This window comes from Carcharodon carcharias, chromosome 17, assembly GCF_017639515.1.
Source record: "Carcharodon carcharias isolate sCarCar2 chromosome 17, sCarCar2.pri, whole genome shotgun sequence".
Taxonomy (NCBI): Eukaryota; Metazoa; Chordata; class Chondrichthyes; order Lamniformes; family Lamnidae; genus Carcharodon; species Carcharodon carcharias.
In genome coordinates this window covers 89,339,135-89,355,473 of record NC_054483.1, presented here as the reverse complement: position 1 = coordinate 89,355,473, position 16,339 = coordinate 89,339,135, and the positions used below count along the sequence as shown (strand labels likewise).

The 16,339-nt window shown below is 40.6% G+C and overlaps 1 protein-coding gene across 1 annotated transcript in view; it reads right to left on the bottom strand.

The window, feature by feature from the left end:
* jakmip3 (Janus kinase and microtubule interacting protein 3) overlaps positions 1 to 16,339 on the bottom strand; it is a 312,142-nt gene that overhangs the window by 32,038 nt on the left and 263,765 nt on the right. The window contains exons 9-11 of the mRNA XM_041209730.1: positions 13,385 to 13,444; positions 9,781 to 9,909; positions 34 to 162 (exon numbers count right to left, since the gene is read on the bottom strand). Of these exons, the coding sequence (XP_041065664.1) occupies positions 34 to 162; positions 9,781 to 9,909; positions 13,385 to 13,444 (318 nt within the window). The remainder of the gene's footprint in view (positions 1 to 33; positions 163 to 9,780; positions 9,910 to 13,384; positions 13,445 to 16,339) is intronic.

The window sequence follows — 16,339 nt, the reverse complement described above, 5'->3', positions numbered from 1 at the left end:
CTCAACATGAAGCCAGAGTATTTCCATCAATACCTTAACTTCTCGTTCAGCATCCAAAGTTCCGCCAACTTGCTCCTGAAGTAAAGCATATGCTCTCTGTAAAGCCTGATACTCCATGGTCAGCTGGCGAAAGCGAAGTTCGGTCTCTTCTTTTGCCATTCCCTAAAAACAAAAAATAATGAACACATTCTGAAGTTCCATTTATCTAACATCTCAGTCATATATTGGTCAAAATGTAAACATCTCTGTGAATGGTACACTGTTGTGTCTTAAGTAATAACATCCAGGAGGGTGTTAAAGCAGAAGAGTCCTATAGAGTTCATTACTAACATTTTACTGTGAAACTTTTAACATCCTAAAATATTTAAAAGTCATCCATCTAAGTCACTGGATTTTTTTCTACCATATGTTTATGTTTCATTTAAAAGTGACACTGATGTCATGGGCAGTGGAGAGGCATAGAGCACTTGGAAACTGTTAGCTGTTCCATTAAGGGCAGGATCAAGCAATTCTAATGAATTTCTGATTTTAAGGATGTGATTAGATGATACTGAGCTGAGTTGTGACATTTTCTATGGAAAGAGAATGAAAATTGAGAGATGTCACATCCTGCAGTACTGCTATATGATTCAAACGCAACAGCTTCAGTACAAGATCGATAAAAGTCTGGTTATGTGTCCATTGCCCAATCTCTGCACCACAAACGGCCAAGTGAAAAGAAATTAAGCAAATCAGTACAATAATAAGTTGCATTTATGTCCCAAGGGACACTGCAGAAGCGTTATAAAGCAAAATTTGACACTCACCACATAAGGAGGTATTAGGCCAAATGACCAAAAGCTTGGTCAAAGAGGTAGGTTTTAAGGAGTGTCTTAAAGGATGAAAGGGAGGTAGTGAGATGGAGAAGTTTAGGGAGGGAATTCCAGACCTTAGGGCCTCAGTAGCTGAAGGTATGGCCAACATAGGTTAAGCAATTAAAATCAGGAATCTTCAAGAGGCCAGGACTGGAGGAGCACAGAAATCTCGGAAAGTTGCTTGGTAGTACAGAACTTGACTATTGTTAAAAAGAGAGATATTTTGTTGAAGCTTTTTATCTTGCACTCATCAGGACAAATGCAAGAATGCCAAATTTCAAACAATCCACACACATTTTATACCACAGGGCAAAATGGGTTCTGATTGGCTGTCAAGTCAACTCTTATTGGCTGAGCCATTGTCATGGAGAAAGTAACAGGGAACTACAGGCTCCTTATGCTTCCAGATAATTCAAGAAAGGCACAAGGCTTGAACATATTCTTTTCGTTTGCAGAGAACGTGTCACTGTGTATGAATGTATGTCACTTCTCACAAGTATGAATGAGCCATGTTATGAGCTCTTATCTCAAACTGGTGGTTCCTGAGGCTATTAGCACACTCAGGGTTGTTGAGCAAGTGCTGCTGAATCATGGAATCACAGTTAGCAGAAGACATTTATTTTGAGTTTGCAAGCGTGGGCTAGTTGAGTACAGTCTGTACCCTGCTTATTACAAACAGCCAGACAGCAAACAGCATGTTCCCCCAACTGTTTGTATATTCATTTATGCATCTGCAGTGGGAAAAGAAAGCACTGTCAATATACAGTGGTAAAAAGAAATGGAATTGGGATGGGCAGGTAGATGAGGTGATGCAATGAAGAACGGACCAGTGAGTGGTTGAATGGCAGCAGCTAAGCAGTCAGCAGCAGACTTAATGACCAACAGCTGGAGCAGCCGTTTAACAAACGTTGGGAAAAAGAACCACTGTAGCCATGGCAACATTGTAGTATGTTACAGCTGCCTCTCTACAGTACTTTCTGTTTCTGCTGGGGAGGTATAACTGAAATTTGTTCAATAATGGTTGCCTGCAGTTGAACATGTGCTAGTCCTTTTTCAGCACAGTACATAACAGAAAGATGGTGACAAGGAACTCACTTTTATGTTTTATTTGAGAAATTAAGGACCAAAGAACATTGCAAAACATTTTATCGCACCCCTAAAGTTGATTTTGGGAAGCTTGAGTGATCTGAAAGATTGCTCCTTGTTCTTATCATGCTCAGGTGCAGCTCAGTGAGCCATGGTACATAATTGAAAAAATGGCACCGAAGGCATATTTGGAAATAATGGGGGAATTCAACACTAACAAAGAGGACTGGTACAATTATGAACAAAGGTTTCAAATTTGGCTGAAAGCGAATAAAATAGGAGATGAGGATAAAGTAAATGCTTTCCTCTTCTTAATAGGGCCAGATGCTTTTTATAAAGTGTCTAACCAGTGTTACCTGGGAGACTCAAGTGCAATGGAATTTGCTGCAATTAATGAGATTCTGGACTCAAATTATGGCATGACTAAGAAAGAGATTGCACTGAGAGTTGCATTCCTGCAAAGGAAATAGTTGTCAAGTGAGACTATTGCAGGTTACATTCCCAAATTAAAGAAACTCTCTTGTCATTGTGGCTATGATGCACACTTAGAAATCAAGCTTAGAGACACTTCTTTGGGAGGTCCAAAGAACATTAAAACCAGGCCAAGCTTTTGAATAAAGTCAGTAAGCTGATGTGAAAGTCATAGAGGAAGAAAAACAGCATATGGAAGGTGAGAGTAATAGGACTGAAGAAATAATTCCAATGCCCACAGTAGAAATGAAGGTCAGAGATTCACAATTTACTTTCATCATTGATAAAACGTAAAATAGTGTGGATGCTGGAAATCTGAAATAAAAACAGAAAATGCTGGAAAAACTCAGCAGGTCTGGCAGCATCTGTGAAGAGAGAAAAAGAATTAATGTTTCAAGTCCATATGGCTTCTTCAGAGTGAAAGAGAAGTAGAAATGTGATGGATTTTATACTGTTCAGGAATAGGTGGGAGCCAAGGAGAAATTTGACAAAGATGCCATTGGCACAGGACAAAGGGAGTATTAATAGTAGTGTTAAAGGCTAATGGCAGAACAAGGGTCAGCACTCTGTGAAAGCACAACATTGAAAAGAATGACAGGTGGCCATGTGTGTGTATATATATATATATATATATATATATATATATACGTGTGTGTGTGTGTGTGTGTGTGCATGCGTGCGTGCGTGCGTGCGTGCGTGCGTGCATGTGTGTGTGTGTGCGTGCGCGCTGGGGGGTGGCCTGTTGGGGAAAAAAGATTTAAAAAAATAATAAAATAAATGAACAAATAAATAAATTTATTTAAAAATGGCTTAAAAATGTGTAAAGATGAAGGACAGCGTTCATGGTCTCAAGTTGTTACACTCAATGTTAAGTCCAGAAGGCTGTAAAGTGCCTAACTGGAAGATGAGGAGCTGTTCCTCCAGTTTGCATTGGGCTTCACTGGAATATTGCAGCAGGCCAAGGGCAGACATGTGGGAATGAGGGCAAGATGGTGTGTTGAAATGGCAAGCAACAGGAAGGTCTGGGTCATGCTTGCAAAATGAGCAAAGGTGTTCCGCAAAGCGGTCAACCAGTCACAGGATCATCTGTCACTTGTTTTTATGTTTTGCTTTCACAGAGCGCTGATCCTTATTCTGCTATTAACACATTCTGCTATCTTACCTTTATGCCACTATCGGCACCTTCTTTAGTCTTTAACACTACCATTAACACTCCCTTTGTCCTGTGTCTATGGTATCTTTGTCAAATTTCTCCTTAGCTCCCACCTATTCCTGACCTTCTATTTTGCTCCACCAGCTCACCCCCCCCCCTCTTAAATAGTATAAAATCCATCACATTTCTACTTCTCTTTAGCTCTGAAGAAGTCATACAGACATGAAACTTTAACTCCGTTTCTCTCTCCACAGATGTTGCCAGATCTGCTGAATTTTTCTAGCATTTTCTGTTTTTATTGCTTTCATCATTGATACAGCTGCAGCAGTGTCTGTTATCTCAGGAGAGCACAAGAAATGCCTAAGTCACATTTTCTTACTCAAAACTGGTGTGAAACTGTCTAGTTATTTCAATAATATTATTCCAGTGTTAGGTCAAGTTAGTATTAGAGTGGAATATGATAATACATCCAATAATTTGCCATTGGTAGTAGTAGGAGGGAACAGAGTAGCCATGATGGGAAGGTATTGGCTAAAGAAGGTATAATTAAACTGGGTCGAGTTATTTACAGTAGAGATCAATAAGATTACATCTGTTGTGCTAAGAGAGCACAAAGTGATCTTTGAGAAGGGAGGACCAAATGGTAAAATTAGGCATCCCAAGGCCGAAGTAAAGTAAAGGCTGAAGTAAAGTAAAGGCCAACATACAACCAACATTTTGCTAGGCTAAGCCAGTGCCTTATGCATAATTAGAAACAGTAAGTAAAGTGTTCAATACATCAGAAAAAAACAGGGGTAATTAAGAAGGTGAAGAGCAGTGAATGATCCACACCCACTATGGTAGTTGGAAAAGCAAACGGGTTCATTCTGATTTGTGGGGATTATAAACAAAAGCTAAGTAAAGTCAAGAACAATACTTACCCACTGTCTACCAGTGAAGATTTGGTTTCTAATTGTGCAAATGGAAAGATGTTCAGTAAGATAGATTTGTCAAAAGCATTTTTGTTATTAGAATTGACTGACAAGAGTAAGGAACTGTTTACCATTCATACGCATAAATGGTTGTACCAGTACAAAAGGTTCTGCAGTGTTCCAGAGCATCATATGTGCATATGAAGATATGAATTAAGAGCAGGAGTAGGCCACCCAGCCCCTCGAGCCATTCAATATGATCATGGCTGATCTGATTGTATCCTCTCGCCTACCCATAATAACCTTTCACCCACTTGCTTATCACCTCTGCCTTAAAAATATTCAAAGGCTCTGAGGAGGAGAGTTCCAAAGACTCATGACTCTCTGAGAGAAAAAAATTCTCCTCATCTCTATCTTGAATAAGCGGCCCCTTATTTTTAATCAGTGACCCCTAGTTTTAGATTCTCCCCTAAGAGGAAACATCCTCTCCACATCCACCCTGTCAAGACCCCTCAGGATCTTAAAGGTTTCAATCAAGTCACCTCTTACACTTCTAAGCTCCAGTGAATACAAACCTAGCCTGTCCAACCTTTCTTCATAAGACAACCCACCCATTCCTGGTATTAATCTAGTAAACCATCTCTAAACTGTTTCTAACACATTTATATCCTTCCTTAAATAAGGAAGCCAATAGTGTACAGTACTCCAGCTGTGGTCTCACCAATGCCTCATCATGGATCAGGTCCTAACTGGGATGAAAGGACTGTGCTGTTTCTTAGATGACATTCTAATTAGCAGAAAGACAGAAAGGAGCGCATTGTAATGTTGAATGAAGTCCTAGATCAACTTCAAGAGTATGACATCAAAGTCAAACAGCATAAGTGTTGCTTCATGGTGCCAAGTGTAATATACCGGGTCAAATAAACGGGGAAGATATCCATCCAACACAGGAAGTGATTGGAGATTCTGAAAGTAAAGAGACCACAGAACAAATAAGAACTTAGAACATTAATAAGGATTGTTGTGCATTATTCTAAGTTTATCCCCGACTTAGCTAACAGATACGCTCCATTGTATCAATTGCTCAAAGATAACAAAGCTTGGGCGTGGTCTGTGGAGTGTAAAGCATTTTAAGAGAAGAAAGTATTGGTTGGTATGCCGTCTTGACCTATTATGATACCACAAAACAATTGGCTTTGCATATGATGTGTCACCACAGGGGTTGTGTGGTGTTATATCACATAATGGAAGATGGTGTGGAAAAACCTGTAACACATGCTCTACATACTTAAACAAAGTCAAAGCAAAATTGCTTGGCTCACTTTGTTAACAGACCACAGAGCCCTTACAATCATATTTGGTTCAAAGCAAGAGATACATCCATAGTGGCAGCACAGCTTCAGACATGGGTGTTGCTTTTGATGGTCCATCAGTATGATACTCAATTTGGTAAGTCAGCAGATCATGCAAAAGTGGATATTCTTTTAAGATTTCCCATGAAGATGGATTCATTTATTGCCACTGAATTATCTGTGAATTACTTTACATATACAAATGACACACCAGATGTCTGTCAGAGAAATTAGTGAAGAAACTTGCAAGAATGTGATGCTCAGTAAAGTGCTCAATTATGTCATGAATGGTTGGCCTAAAGAGTGTGATGATGAAAAATTGCAGGAGTATTTCACACACAGAAATGAACAGAATGTAGATCAAGGCTGTCTCCTATGAGGTTTAAGAGTCATTATTCTGCCAAAGTTTAGAAAAAGATCGTTAGAGGAACTTCATGAACAGGGATAGTCTGTATGAAAGCATTAGTTTTGGCATCCAAAGGTAGATAAAGATATTGAAGAATTGGTGAAAAATTGTAAATTGTGATTCAGAAAGAGAAATGAGCCATCCAAGGTTCCTTCATTTCATGGTCAAACACAAGAAAACAGTGGGAATGGGTAGATGTTTATTTCTTTGCAGTGGAACAGAAAGGGTACCTTGTTTTGGTCAATTGTTATAGCAAGTGGATGAAAATGGCTAATACCACAAGTGGCAGAACTACTGAAGTTTTGAGAAGTTGGTTTGCAATTTATAGGTTCCCAGAGGTGTTGGCAACAGATAATGGTCTACAGTTTATGTCAGAAAAGTTTGAAATATTTCTGAGTAAGAATGGAGTCAAACACACCCTAGTAAAATCATTTCACCCAGCATCATGCTGCATAGAAGTGTACAGATTGTGAAGAAGTATTTGCTAAGTGACAAGCTAGGCAGTAGCTCTTAAGTTTCCCTTCAACACAGGCCAGACAATTTTCTGTTTTCTTACAACAGGTTGCTCACCTTACGAGTTAGTGTTAAACATGCTTCTAGGACAAGGTTTTGTTTGCTTAAACATGGTATCAATAACAAATTAAGAGAAAGGCAAGACAAAATGAAGATGAGTGATGAGGCATGAAACTTAAAGAGTCAAGTGCTGGTCATTATTGAGGTGATAAGGAGAAGTAGGTGATTGGAGTTACTGTAGAGAGACTAGGTACATTCATGTATCTAGTGAAGATTGGAGAAAGTCTCCATCACATAGATCATTTGCTTGAAAGAGGAAACCCGACAAAAGGTCATCATGATTACCTTCGTATAGCCCAAATTCCTTCTACAGTCCAAAATAAATGTCAGAAAAAAAATTGAAGTCACAAAGAAAATGAAAGTTTGCCGGTATTACAGAATCCACTGGGAGAACAAAGTGAGCAGGGTCTTTGATTAAGACTAATCAATCAATGTAACGGTCCCAACCATTAAGTGCAGTTGGTAATCAAAATCAAAGTTCAAGGTTGACGCATTCAGAGTTGCTGAGAGCTAATTTGCCATGCCCCTAACCAAGCTGTTCCAGTACAGCTACAACACTGGCATTTACCCGGCAATTGGGAGAATTGCCCAGGTATGTCCTGTACACAAAAAGCAGGACAAATCCAACCCGGCCAATTTCCGCCCCATCGGTTTACCCTCGATCATCAGCAAAGTGATGGAAAGGGTCATCAACAATGCTATTAAGCAGCACTTGCTCCTCTAGGGCCACTTAGTTCCTGACTTCATTACAGCCTTCTTGGTTCAAACATGGACAAAAGAGCAGAACTCCAGAGGTGAGGTGAGAGCAACTGCCCTTGACATCAAGGCACCATTTGCCCGAGTGTGGTATCAAGGAGCCATAGCAAAACTGGAGTCAATAGGAATCAGGGCGAAAACTCTCCACTGGTTGGAGTTATACCTAGCACAAAGGAAGATGGTTGTTGGAGGTCAATCACATCAGATCCAGGGCATCGCTGCAGGAGTTCCTCAGGGTAGTGTCCTAGGCCCAACTATCTTCAGTTGCTTCATCAAAGACCTTTATTCCATCATAAGGTCAGAAGCGGGGATGTTTGCTGATGATTGCACAATGTTCAGCATCATTCACAATTCCTCAGACACTGAAGCAGTCCATGTCCAAATGCAGCGAGATCTGGACAATATCCAGGCTTGGGCTGACAAGTGGAAAGTAACATTCACACCACACAACTGCCAGGCAATGACCATCTCCAACAAGAGAGAATCTAACCACCTCCCCTTGACATTCAATGGCATTACCAACACTGAATCCCCTACTATCAACATCCTGGGGGGTTACCATTGACCAGAAACTGAACTGGACTAGCCATATAAATACTGTGGCTACAACAGCAGGTCAGAGGCTAGGAATCCTGCAGCAAGTAACTCCTGCTGACTACTCCTCACTCCCCAAAGCTTGTCAACCTTCTACAAAGCACAAGTCAGGAGTGTGATGGAATACTCTCCACTGGCCTAGGTGATTGCAGCTTCAACAGTACTTAAGAAGCTTGACAGCATCCGGGACAAAGCAGCCCACTTGATTAGCACCCCAACCACAAACATTCACTCCCTCCACAAACAATGCACAGTAGCAGCAGTGTGTGCCATCTATAAGATGCACTGCAGGAACTCACCAAGGCTCCTTCCGCAGTGCCTTCCAAACCCATGACCGCTACCATTTAGAATGACAAGGGCAACAGACACATGGGAGCATCACCACATGAAAGTTCCCCTCCAAGCCACTCTTCATCCTGACTTGGAAATATATCGCTGTTCCTTCACTGTTGCTGGGTCAAAATCCTGGAACTCCCTCCCTAATAGCACTGTGCGTATACCTACACCACAGGGACTGCAGTGATTCAAGAAGGCAGCTCACTCCCATCTTCTCAAGGGCAATTAGGGATGTGCAATAAATGCTGACCTAGTCAGTGATGCCCACATCCCATGAACAAATAAATAAATAAAAAAGAGGCAAACTAATGGACATGGAAATGGAAGAAGATATCCAAACAGAAATAGAAAGAATTACCTGGAAAAACACAGCAGGTCTGGCAGCATCGGCGGAGAAGAAAAGAGTTGATGTTTCGAGTCCTCATGACCCTTCAACAGAACTGAGTTGCCATTCTTTAGGGAATGTACTGCAACAGTGCCACTTTGTGGCAAATTATGAGTATGACAGTTTGGCAAGTTCTGTCGAAGGGTCATGAGGACTCGAAACGTCAACTCTTTTCTTCTCCGCCGATGCTGCCAGACCTGCTGAGTTTTTCCAGGTAATTCTGTTTTTGTTTTGGATTTCCAGCATCCGCAGTTTTTCTGTTTTTATGAGTATGACAGAATTGGCACAAAAAGCTAGGCCTGGTTTGCATGAGTGTGCCAGCATGAACTAGTATTGATCATTGTACAGAATGGGTAGACCCGAGGCACACCTGATGTTGGGCCTCTAGCCTCATATATATGAGAATGGGAGGCTGCGGATGCCTGCTGGACATCCCCAGACAACATACCAACAAAGAGGATTTTAGTACTACCAGCAGATGCAGTTGCCTTCAAGTTGGTCCTTGGAGCTCGGGACAATCAATCAGGAAGCAGGGGAAAAACCAGGAATGATCGGGAAGTGATTGGGAGGGAGGAGGTAAATTGTAATCTGTTAGATAGTACTTTCAAATTTAGTAACCACAAAGTTTTACCTATTCACATTTTTTAAAAAGTGCAAAATGAATATATGAATAATATTTGAAAAAGATGAGTGATGGTTGAGAGGAAATCATATGCAGTGCTTTTTGTAATATTAATTGATTCAACTCCAATTTTCAAACAAATTTCATATAAAAACAAATTATACATATGATTATAAATAATTGAAAATAAAAATGTTCATTTGAAGCACTTAATTTAACGGTGATTGTCACTCTATAAAAGTCTTTTATTTTGAAAAAGGGATTAATTTGAGCTCTGTCACCTCATCTAGGTCATCTTCAGGAGTACAAGGGGTTCGATCCGTCTTGTCAGTTTGGTATGAAATGGATGAACCATCAGAATCAAGCGAGACTTCGTCATCATATCCAAAAAAGGTCTCCACAGCTGGCTTCTGTAGATAACATAATTAAAACTTAATAACGTGAAAAACGTTTGTAAAAACCAAGTGCAACAAACTTTAATTATGATCTTTTTCAAAAAGTATGAAGAACCAGGAATTATCTGCATCTCAATACCCTGAAATTCTGATTGATTCCAACTCCAAGATGATATTAGTAAGAACATTAGCCCTTGCTGCTTTCATGGAAACATAAATGGATTTTGCCTCCTTCTTAGGGTTCCACTGTTGCTTAAGGGCTCTTGGAGCAAGGATTTGATACCTGTTATTCTCATGATCCCTAATGTAGGGATATTAGGAATGGAACAATTTTGGAACTAAATCCATGGGCCTGAACTTTACCTTTGGCGGGCAGATGCGATCAGCGGGCCTGGGAGCGATCGGGAAATGGACCGCCGCCCACGATCGGCCCCCGACTGCGATTTCGTGCTGGCCAGCCAATGAGCAGCCAGCCAGCGCAAAACATCACTGAAAGGCTCAGCGCTGCCGGGGTGGGGGCGGGAAGAGGACGGCCGATGACATTGCTGCAGGCGTGGGTGAGCACTGCGAAAGAACTCCCTGAAGGCAGGCAGCTGCCTCAGGGGGCTGCAGACCTTCAAATGATTGAATAGAGGTTTAAAAAGCTGCCAAAAAATGTCCATGCATCACAATCAAGCCCCTGAAAATATACCTGGTAAAAATGCTGTCCACAGATTTTTATTTTATTCCAAGACGGAAACCTCATTCCGTCCTTGGATGAGGTTTGATGAAAAATGCAAAGCCTGCCTGGCCAATTCACCCACTCGCCAACCAGAAGGTTGGATGGGCCACGGAAAATCGGAGACAATTGCACCATTAATGAGCCAATTGCCCTCTTAATTGTCGGCGGGTGTGCTTCCGACTTATGCATGCACCCGCTGAGTGAAATATCACGCGAGTGCACGATGACATCGGGATGCTCTCCCAATGTCTTCTCGAACGATTTTACCCCCAATCGGGTTGAGTGTGTGCCTGCCCGCGGGATATAAAATTCAGCCCCACTTTTTGTACTTTTATTTTTTTCCATAAGGGAGGCAGCACAGAGCATTCTTAACATTTCATTCCGGATCTTAAAATTTGACTAATTTTCAATGAAGTTAGGAATCAAGTATTAATCAATAAAATTCTTGCTTGCTTTATTGAAAGTACTGACATACAATATAAAAAAATATAGACAGTCGATTTTTTGTTAACAATGAAATAAGAAGCACTGCTTAATATTTTCTTAAGTATAGTTGAGCAGACATTTCTTATTTTATTGAAAGAAACTAAAACTAAATAATGTAATGCTTTGTCATTTACCAGTTTTACATTTTCAAGTGATCAAAGTTTTAAAGTTTTTTTAAAATCACTATTTTCAATCTAATCATAAAGATGACCAATGTATTTTTATAAAAGCATAAGGTTTAGCATTAAAAATGTAATTGCCATTTTAGTGAATAACCCAGATATTAAAAACTATTGACACTTCCTATTCTTCTATGTTACCGTGTAGAATCCTGTCATCTACATCCTTTGTGACAGAGGTCAAGTTGTTCAGTCAGCCGTTTTCAAATGATCTTTCAAGTGATACATCAAAATAATATTTTTTAAAGTGAACTTTACATGAATAGTTTGGGACACTGTAGTTTTAAAACATTTTGTGGTGCCTAATGTTGCTGTCATCAAATACAAAATTTACATTTTATTTAAGGCTTATATTCACAATGGCGACTGCACATTTCCTTAGCTTTCTAATTACCTTTAATCTACATAAAATTCCAGGATATAGATTATATAAATCTCTTTCAGCTCTTTCACTGGAAGTAATTCAATAAATGTGAGTACTGGTGCACTGGAGCTGCGGTTGAACTTTGTAAGTGCACTTAAGAAAATCCCCAGGTCATTCTGTCAGTCAGGGTTTTTGCAATGAATCAGACATGATCAGATCTTTGTAACTACTTGAAACAACTCCCATTAGTTCTGTAAAAGTCGGAAATACATTATTGATCAAAGAGCATTCAAAAGCAAAAATTTGGTTAGGCTGGAAATTTTCAGCATTTCTTTTTTCAGAATTACTGCACTCTGGGAGTTTCCTGTGCATCCTATTGTTTATCAGTGACTGACAGAGTCAAACACTAAGGTCAAATGCATTTGATTCAAAAGTAATATTTAAAGCACCTGCAACCTTGTCTAAAGGAAATAATCCAGGTTTATTTATTTTGTGACAGGAAACCCACAATATTACTAGAGGTTCAATGGTTTTCAATTTATAGCGAGTATTTTGCTCTTATCAGTATATATGACATTGTGAGAGCAAGTTTCCTTAACCCAACAGGCTATGTATATGGGATATTAGAATGAGGGAAAAGAAGCGATGTCCGGTAACATTCTGTCTCTGACCCCTTTGCACGTGACACACATTTCCTGAGGCATAGGACAGGAAGCTCTTGTCCCATACTGCTGGAGTATTTACATTTTATATAAATAACATGGGATTGATATTCTTCCAGTAAAGCAAACTACCCAGGAAAGTGTACATTAGAGATTGTGGGCTTGACTTTTCAAATCAGATGATGTGTAAATTAAGGGATAGACAACCATTCCCTTAAATTTCCATAAAGGCAATGGGTGAATTTTTCAGAACAGATGGATTACACTACAGATCTGACAGATATTTGGCTGCCACTTTGGACATCAATGATCAGGCCTCCTTTTCACAGCCACTGTATGCGCTTAAAGGCTGACAGCAGGACACAATTCTCCTGGCTCAAATTAGAACGAGTGCCAATTCTCCAACAAGTAGTCTTGTCTGGCACTTGCCCTAAATGTTTACAGGAGCAGAACCCAGGAAGACAGCCAGATTCAGCCAAAGCCAAGACAGACATCTACTTAAAATATACACTGCAGTTTTAAAACATTTTATGATAGATCTTGATGCTGCTGACATAAAATATGATGTATTGTATTTAAGGTTTATATTCATAATGACAACTGCACATTTCCTTATCTGCCTAATTGCCTTTTACCTACATGAAATTCCATGATATAGATTACATAAATCTTTCAGACCTTTCATTGGAAGTAATCCAATAAAATGTGGGTACTGGTACACTGGAGCCAGGGTTGAACTGCATAAGTGCACTTAAGAAAATGTCTGCAGGTTATTGGATCAGTCAGGATTTTGAACAATGAATCAGGCAGGAGGCTAGGGTAGGAAAATTGTCCTCCTTTTCTTTAAAAATAAGCTTAAAATATATCTGCTTTTCCATGTTAATTTACAATTTCATTGTTTAAGGTTGTGTTTCCCCATTGAAATAATAGCGGCAGGACCAAAAATTCCTGCCCAAAGTCAATGGGCTTTCAGCTGCTCTCCAAATTTTCTGGATCCGCCCACACCGATTGCCACCACCGGTGGGACCAGAAAATCCCGGCCTATGATAAGGTGACAACTGCAGGTCTTTGATTTTACCTTGCTGGACTTTGTAACTTTCTTCTTCTGCTTTCTGTAATGTAGAAGCTTATCCCGATCCTGTTACCAGAACAGATGAAGTTCATTCAGAATTAAAGTGATCCAAAATGCCATCTCATAGTGTAAAATTACAATGACTTTAATCACCATAACTATGGAATAATAAAATTACAACTTTAGAAAAAGTATGTTCAGGCACCTTGATTTTCAACCGCGATGATTTGTTTGTATGTAATGCTAAAACTGATGTGTTTTTTTAAATTCCTAAAAAAATCACTCAATACTTTGTATCAGGTGACATTTCACATCACATTCCATTAAATGTCAGCTGAATATCATTCATTTATAATCCTGCGCATCACTTTTCTTAAATTTATTTAGATTTTCACCCCATCTGTCTCATTTTTCCTCTAATGTTTCCCCGTTTAAATTACCTTTTTTTTAGTTTTGGTGCTTGCTATTTTAAAGTATCAGTTGGAACATATGGACCCTTCCACATCTCCACTGTCTAGGTTACTTAACCGAGAATAGAAAGTTTGGAAGCTTGTTGGTACATTTGTATAACTGGACTCAACGAAATAAATATCAAATATGTTATGATTTTGAATCCAAATATATTTACTGGCAGGCTTTCATTGATTCCAATATACTTGCCTGATTTCTGTGACAGAATTATTCATACATTGAAAGACTATTGGTTTTGGTGTCATTAGATATTTGCAATTGGGTTGCGTACATTAAGGCCCAGATTTTCGCTCCCAGGTTGGGTATGAGCAGAGACAGGAGAAATCCCTGCTCTGTGACCCAAACACTGGAAACATCTGCCTGAACTTCCGATTTTCAGTGTGAAGTGGGGGTGGGGGGGAGCGGGGGCCAAGGCCAAGCGACCGTAGAAGTATGGAAGTAGTGAGTTGTCGGAGGCACACCCAGCGCGGGTTGGGTGACCTGTGCGCAGATAAAAAACACTGGCCTTCAGAAAGGCCCATTTGAGACTTCGGTAATCAATGGTGAAGTCTCTGCGTCTCAGAGGAGAAATCATTGCCTTGTCAGGTGAGTGTCCAAGCTGTAAATGTTGTCCAACTGTTAGCTGACCCTGGAATGGATGGCCCAACATGGGTTTCCCTAAGGGGAAATTGTTATTGTTGCTGCCTAATCAAAGTGTACTCTATTGAACCACTGAAAGCAAGGAATAGATTCTCAAGACACAGCCATGGAGATGGCATCATCTTGCCACCACTAGCTGGTGCAGATATTATGCAGTCATGTTGTTAGCTGCCAGGACTCAGTGGGTGAGAGAATGATGAACAGTGCCATGCTCATTATCCCACTCAGTTGCTCTCTTACCACCCATTTATTAGCATGCACCTATACTGTTGACCCTTGACCAGGTCTCTCACATCTGCACACTGCATAGCATTCACGGCATAACATTTTGACTAAGAGGGAGTAAACCAGTAGGGCTGTCAGTGGTCGTGGAGCACAGAATCACAGAATCACACAGTGCAGAAGAGGCCCTTCGGCCCATCGAGTCTGCACCGACACGTGAGAAACATTTGACCTACCTAATCCCATTTACCAGTACTTGGCCCATAGCCTTGAATGTCATGACGTGCAATGCTAGCTTGAAATCACAGTCGCAACATGCATGGCACAAAGCATTTCGCAGGGCCATTTTCTCCAGCAAACCTCACCAGTAATCATTGATGATGTGGTGAGAATAGTTAGTGCATGTAAACATATAAAAATAAATGAGAGCATTGTAATCTGAATGGCTCGTGGCCCTTTTCACCTTACATTTTTATCCACAGAATGTCACACAGAGGAGATGCAGGGGGGAAGGGATGGGTTCAGCTGGCTATGATTTATTGACCAGGACTGTCACGTTTTGGTGGAAGAGGTAGAGGAGACCTGGTGGACACTGTAGTGCCCCTGCAGCAACCACAAAGGCCTGGATTCAAATAGCAGTTGTGGTGAGGTCAACAGGAGACCATCAGCACTCATGGATTGAGTGAAGGAAAAGGTTCAATGATCTGCTGTGTTCCGGAAAGATGAGTAGCTTGGCTCATCCACACAGAGGTTCAAGGAAAGGGTCATACCGGCATGCTGCAGCTAAATGTGAGACATGGCACATACCTCTGCTTCAGCCTTGAGGCTTGTACGTATACACAGCTCATGTAGGTGTGCGAAAAGACACGCCCATGAAGAGATGCAGTTTGAAGGAGGACTCTAACGGGTGCCTGCATGATGGAGCAGGCCACCATTATCCTCATTGACGTTCAGATAGAGAATTGAGCAGCCTGCCTGCTTCCTGCTCCATGGCAATACAGGGATCACTTTAAAGGAATGTGCAAGAGAGAAGGCTGCCGTCTCGCCTGGAGACCGTGTTTACGCTTTTCACATAGTATATGGCACATTTGAGCATGTCTTTAATATATTTACTTACACTTGTACATGACTTGGTGTGTGTTGTACACTGGAGAGAATATAAAGAATAAGAACATTATGAAGGCGATTCTTTCCAGTAATAATGAGGGCAGCATGCTGAGGCCCATCTCAGTGTGCTGTCAACAGGATCAAGCTTGTTGGCTGATTTGTGATGCTTTGGAGGGCTTCTCCCTTCTCTGCTGCATCACGTAAGATTCTAGTGTTCAAAGGCTGAAGAACAGAAATGGACCTTCTATCTTTCATTGTCCATCCAAGCTTGACTTTAAGGGAGGAGCAAAGATCAGACTCCACGACCAGATGCTGGGCAGCAGGTGCATCTCAAACCTAACTGCAGAGTTACACATTGGCCTAAACATCACAACTCAAGAAGCCATATATTGTGCAAGTAATATTGGTCGTCAGCTGTGCCCACTATGGCTACATTTGCACTACAAAATCATAGGATGTGCTTTGTGCAGTAAGCAGAGGTATTTGGAAACCAGGAATGTTGCATGTGATGCCATGTCAGAA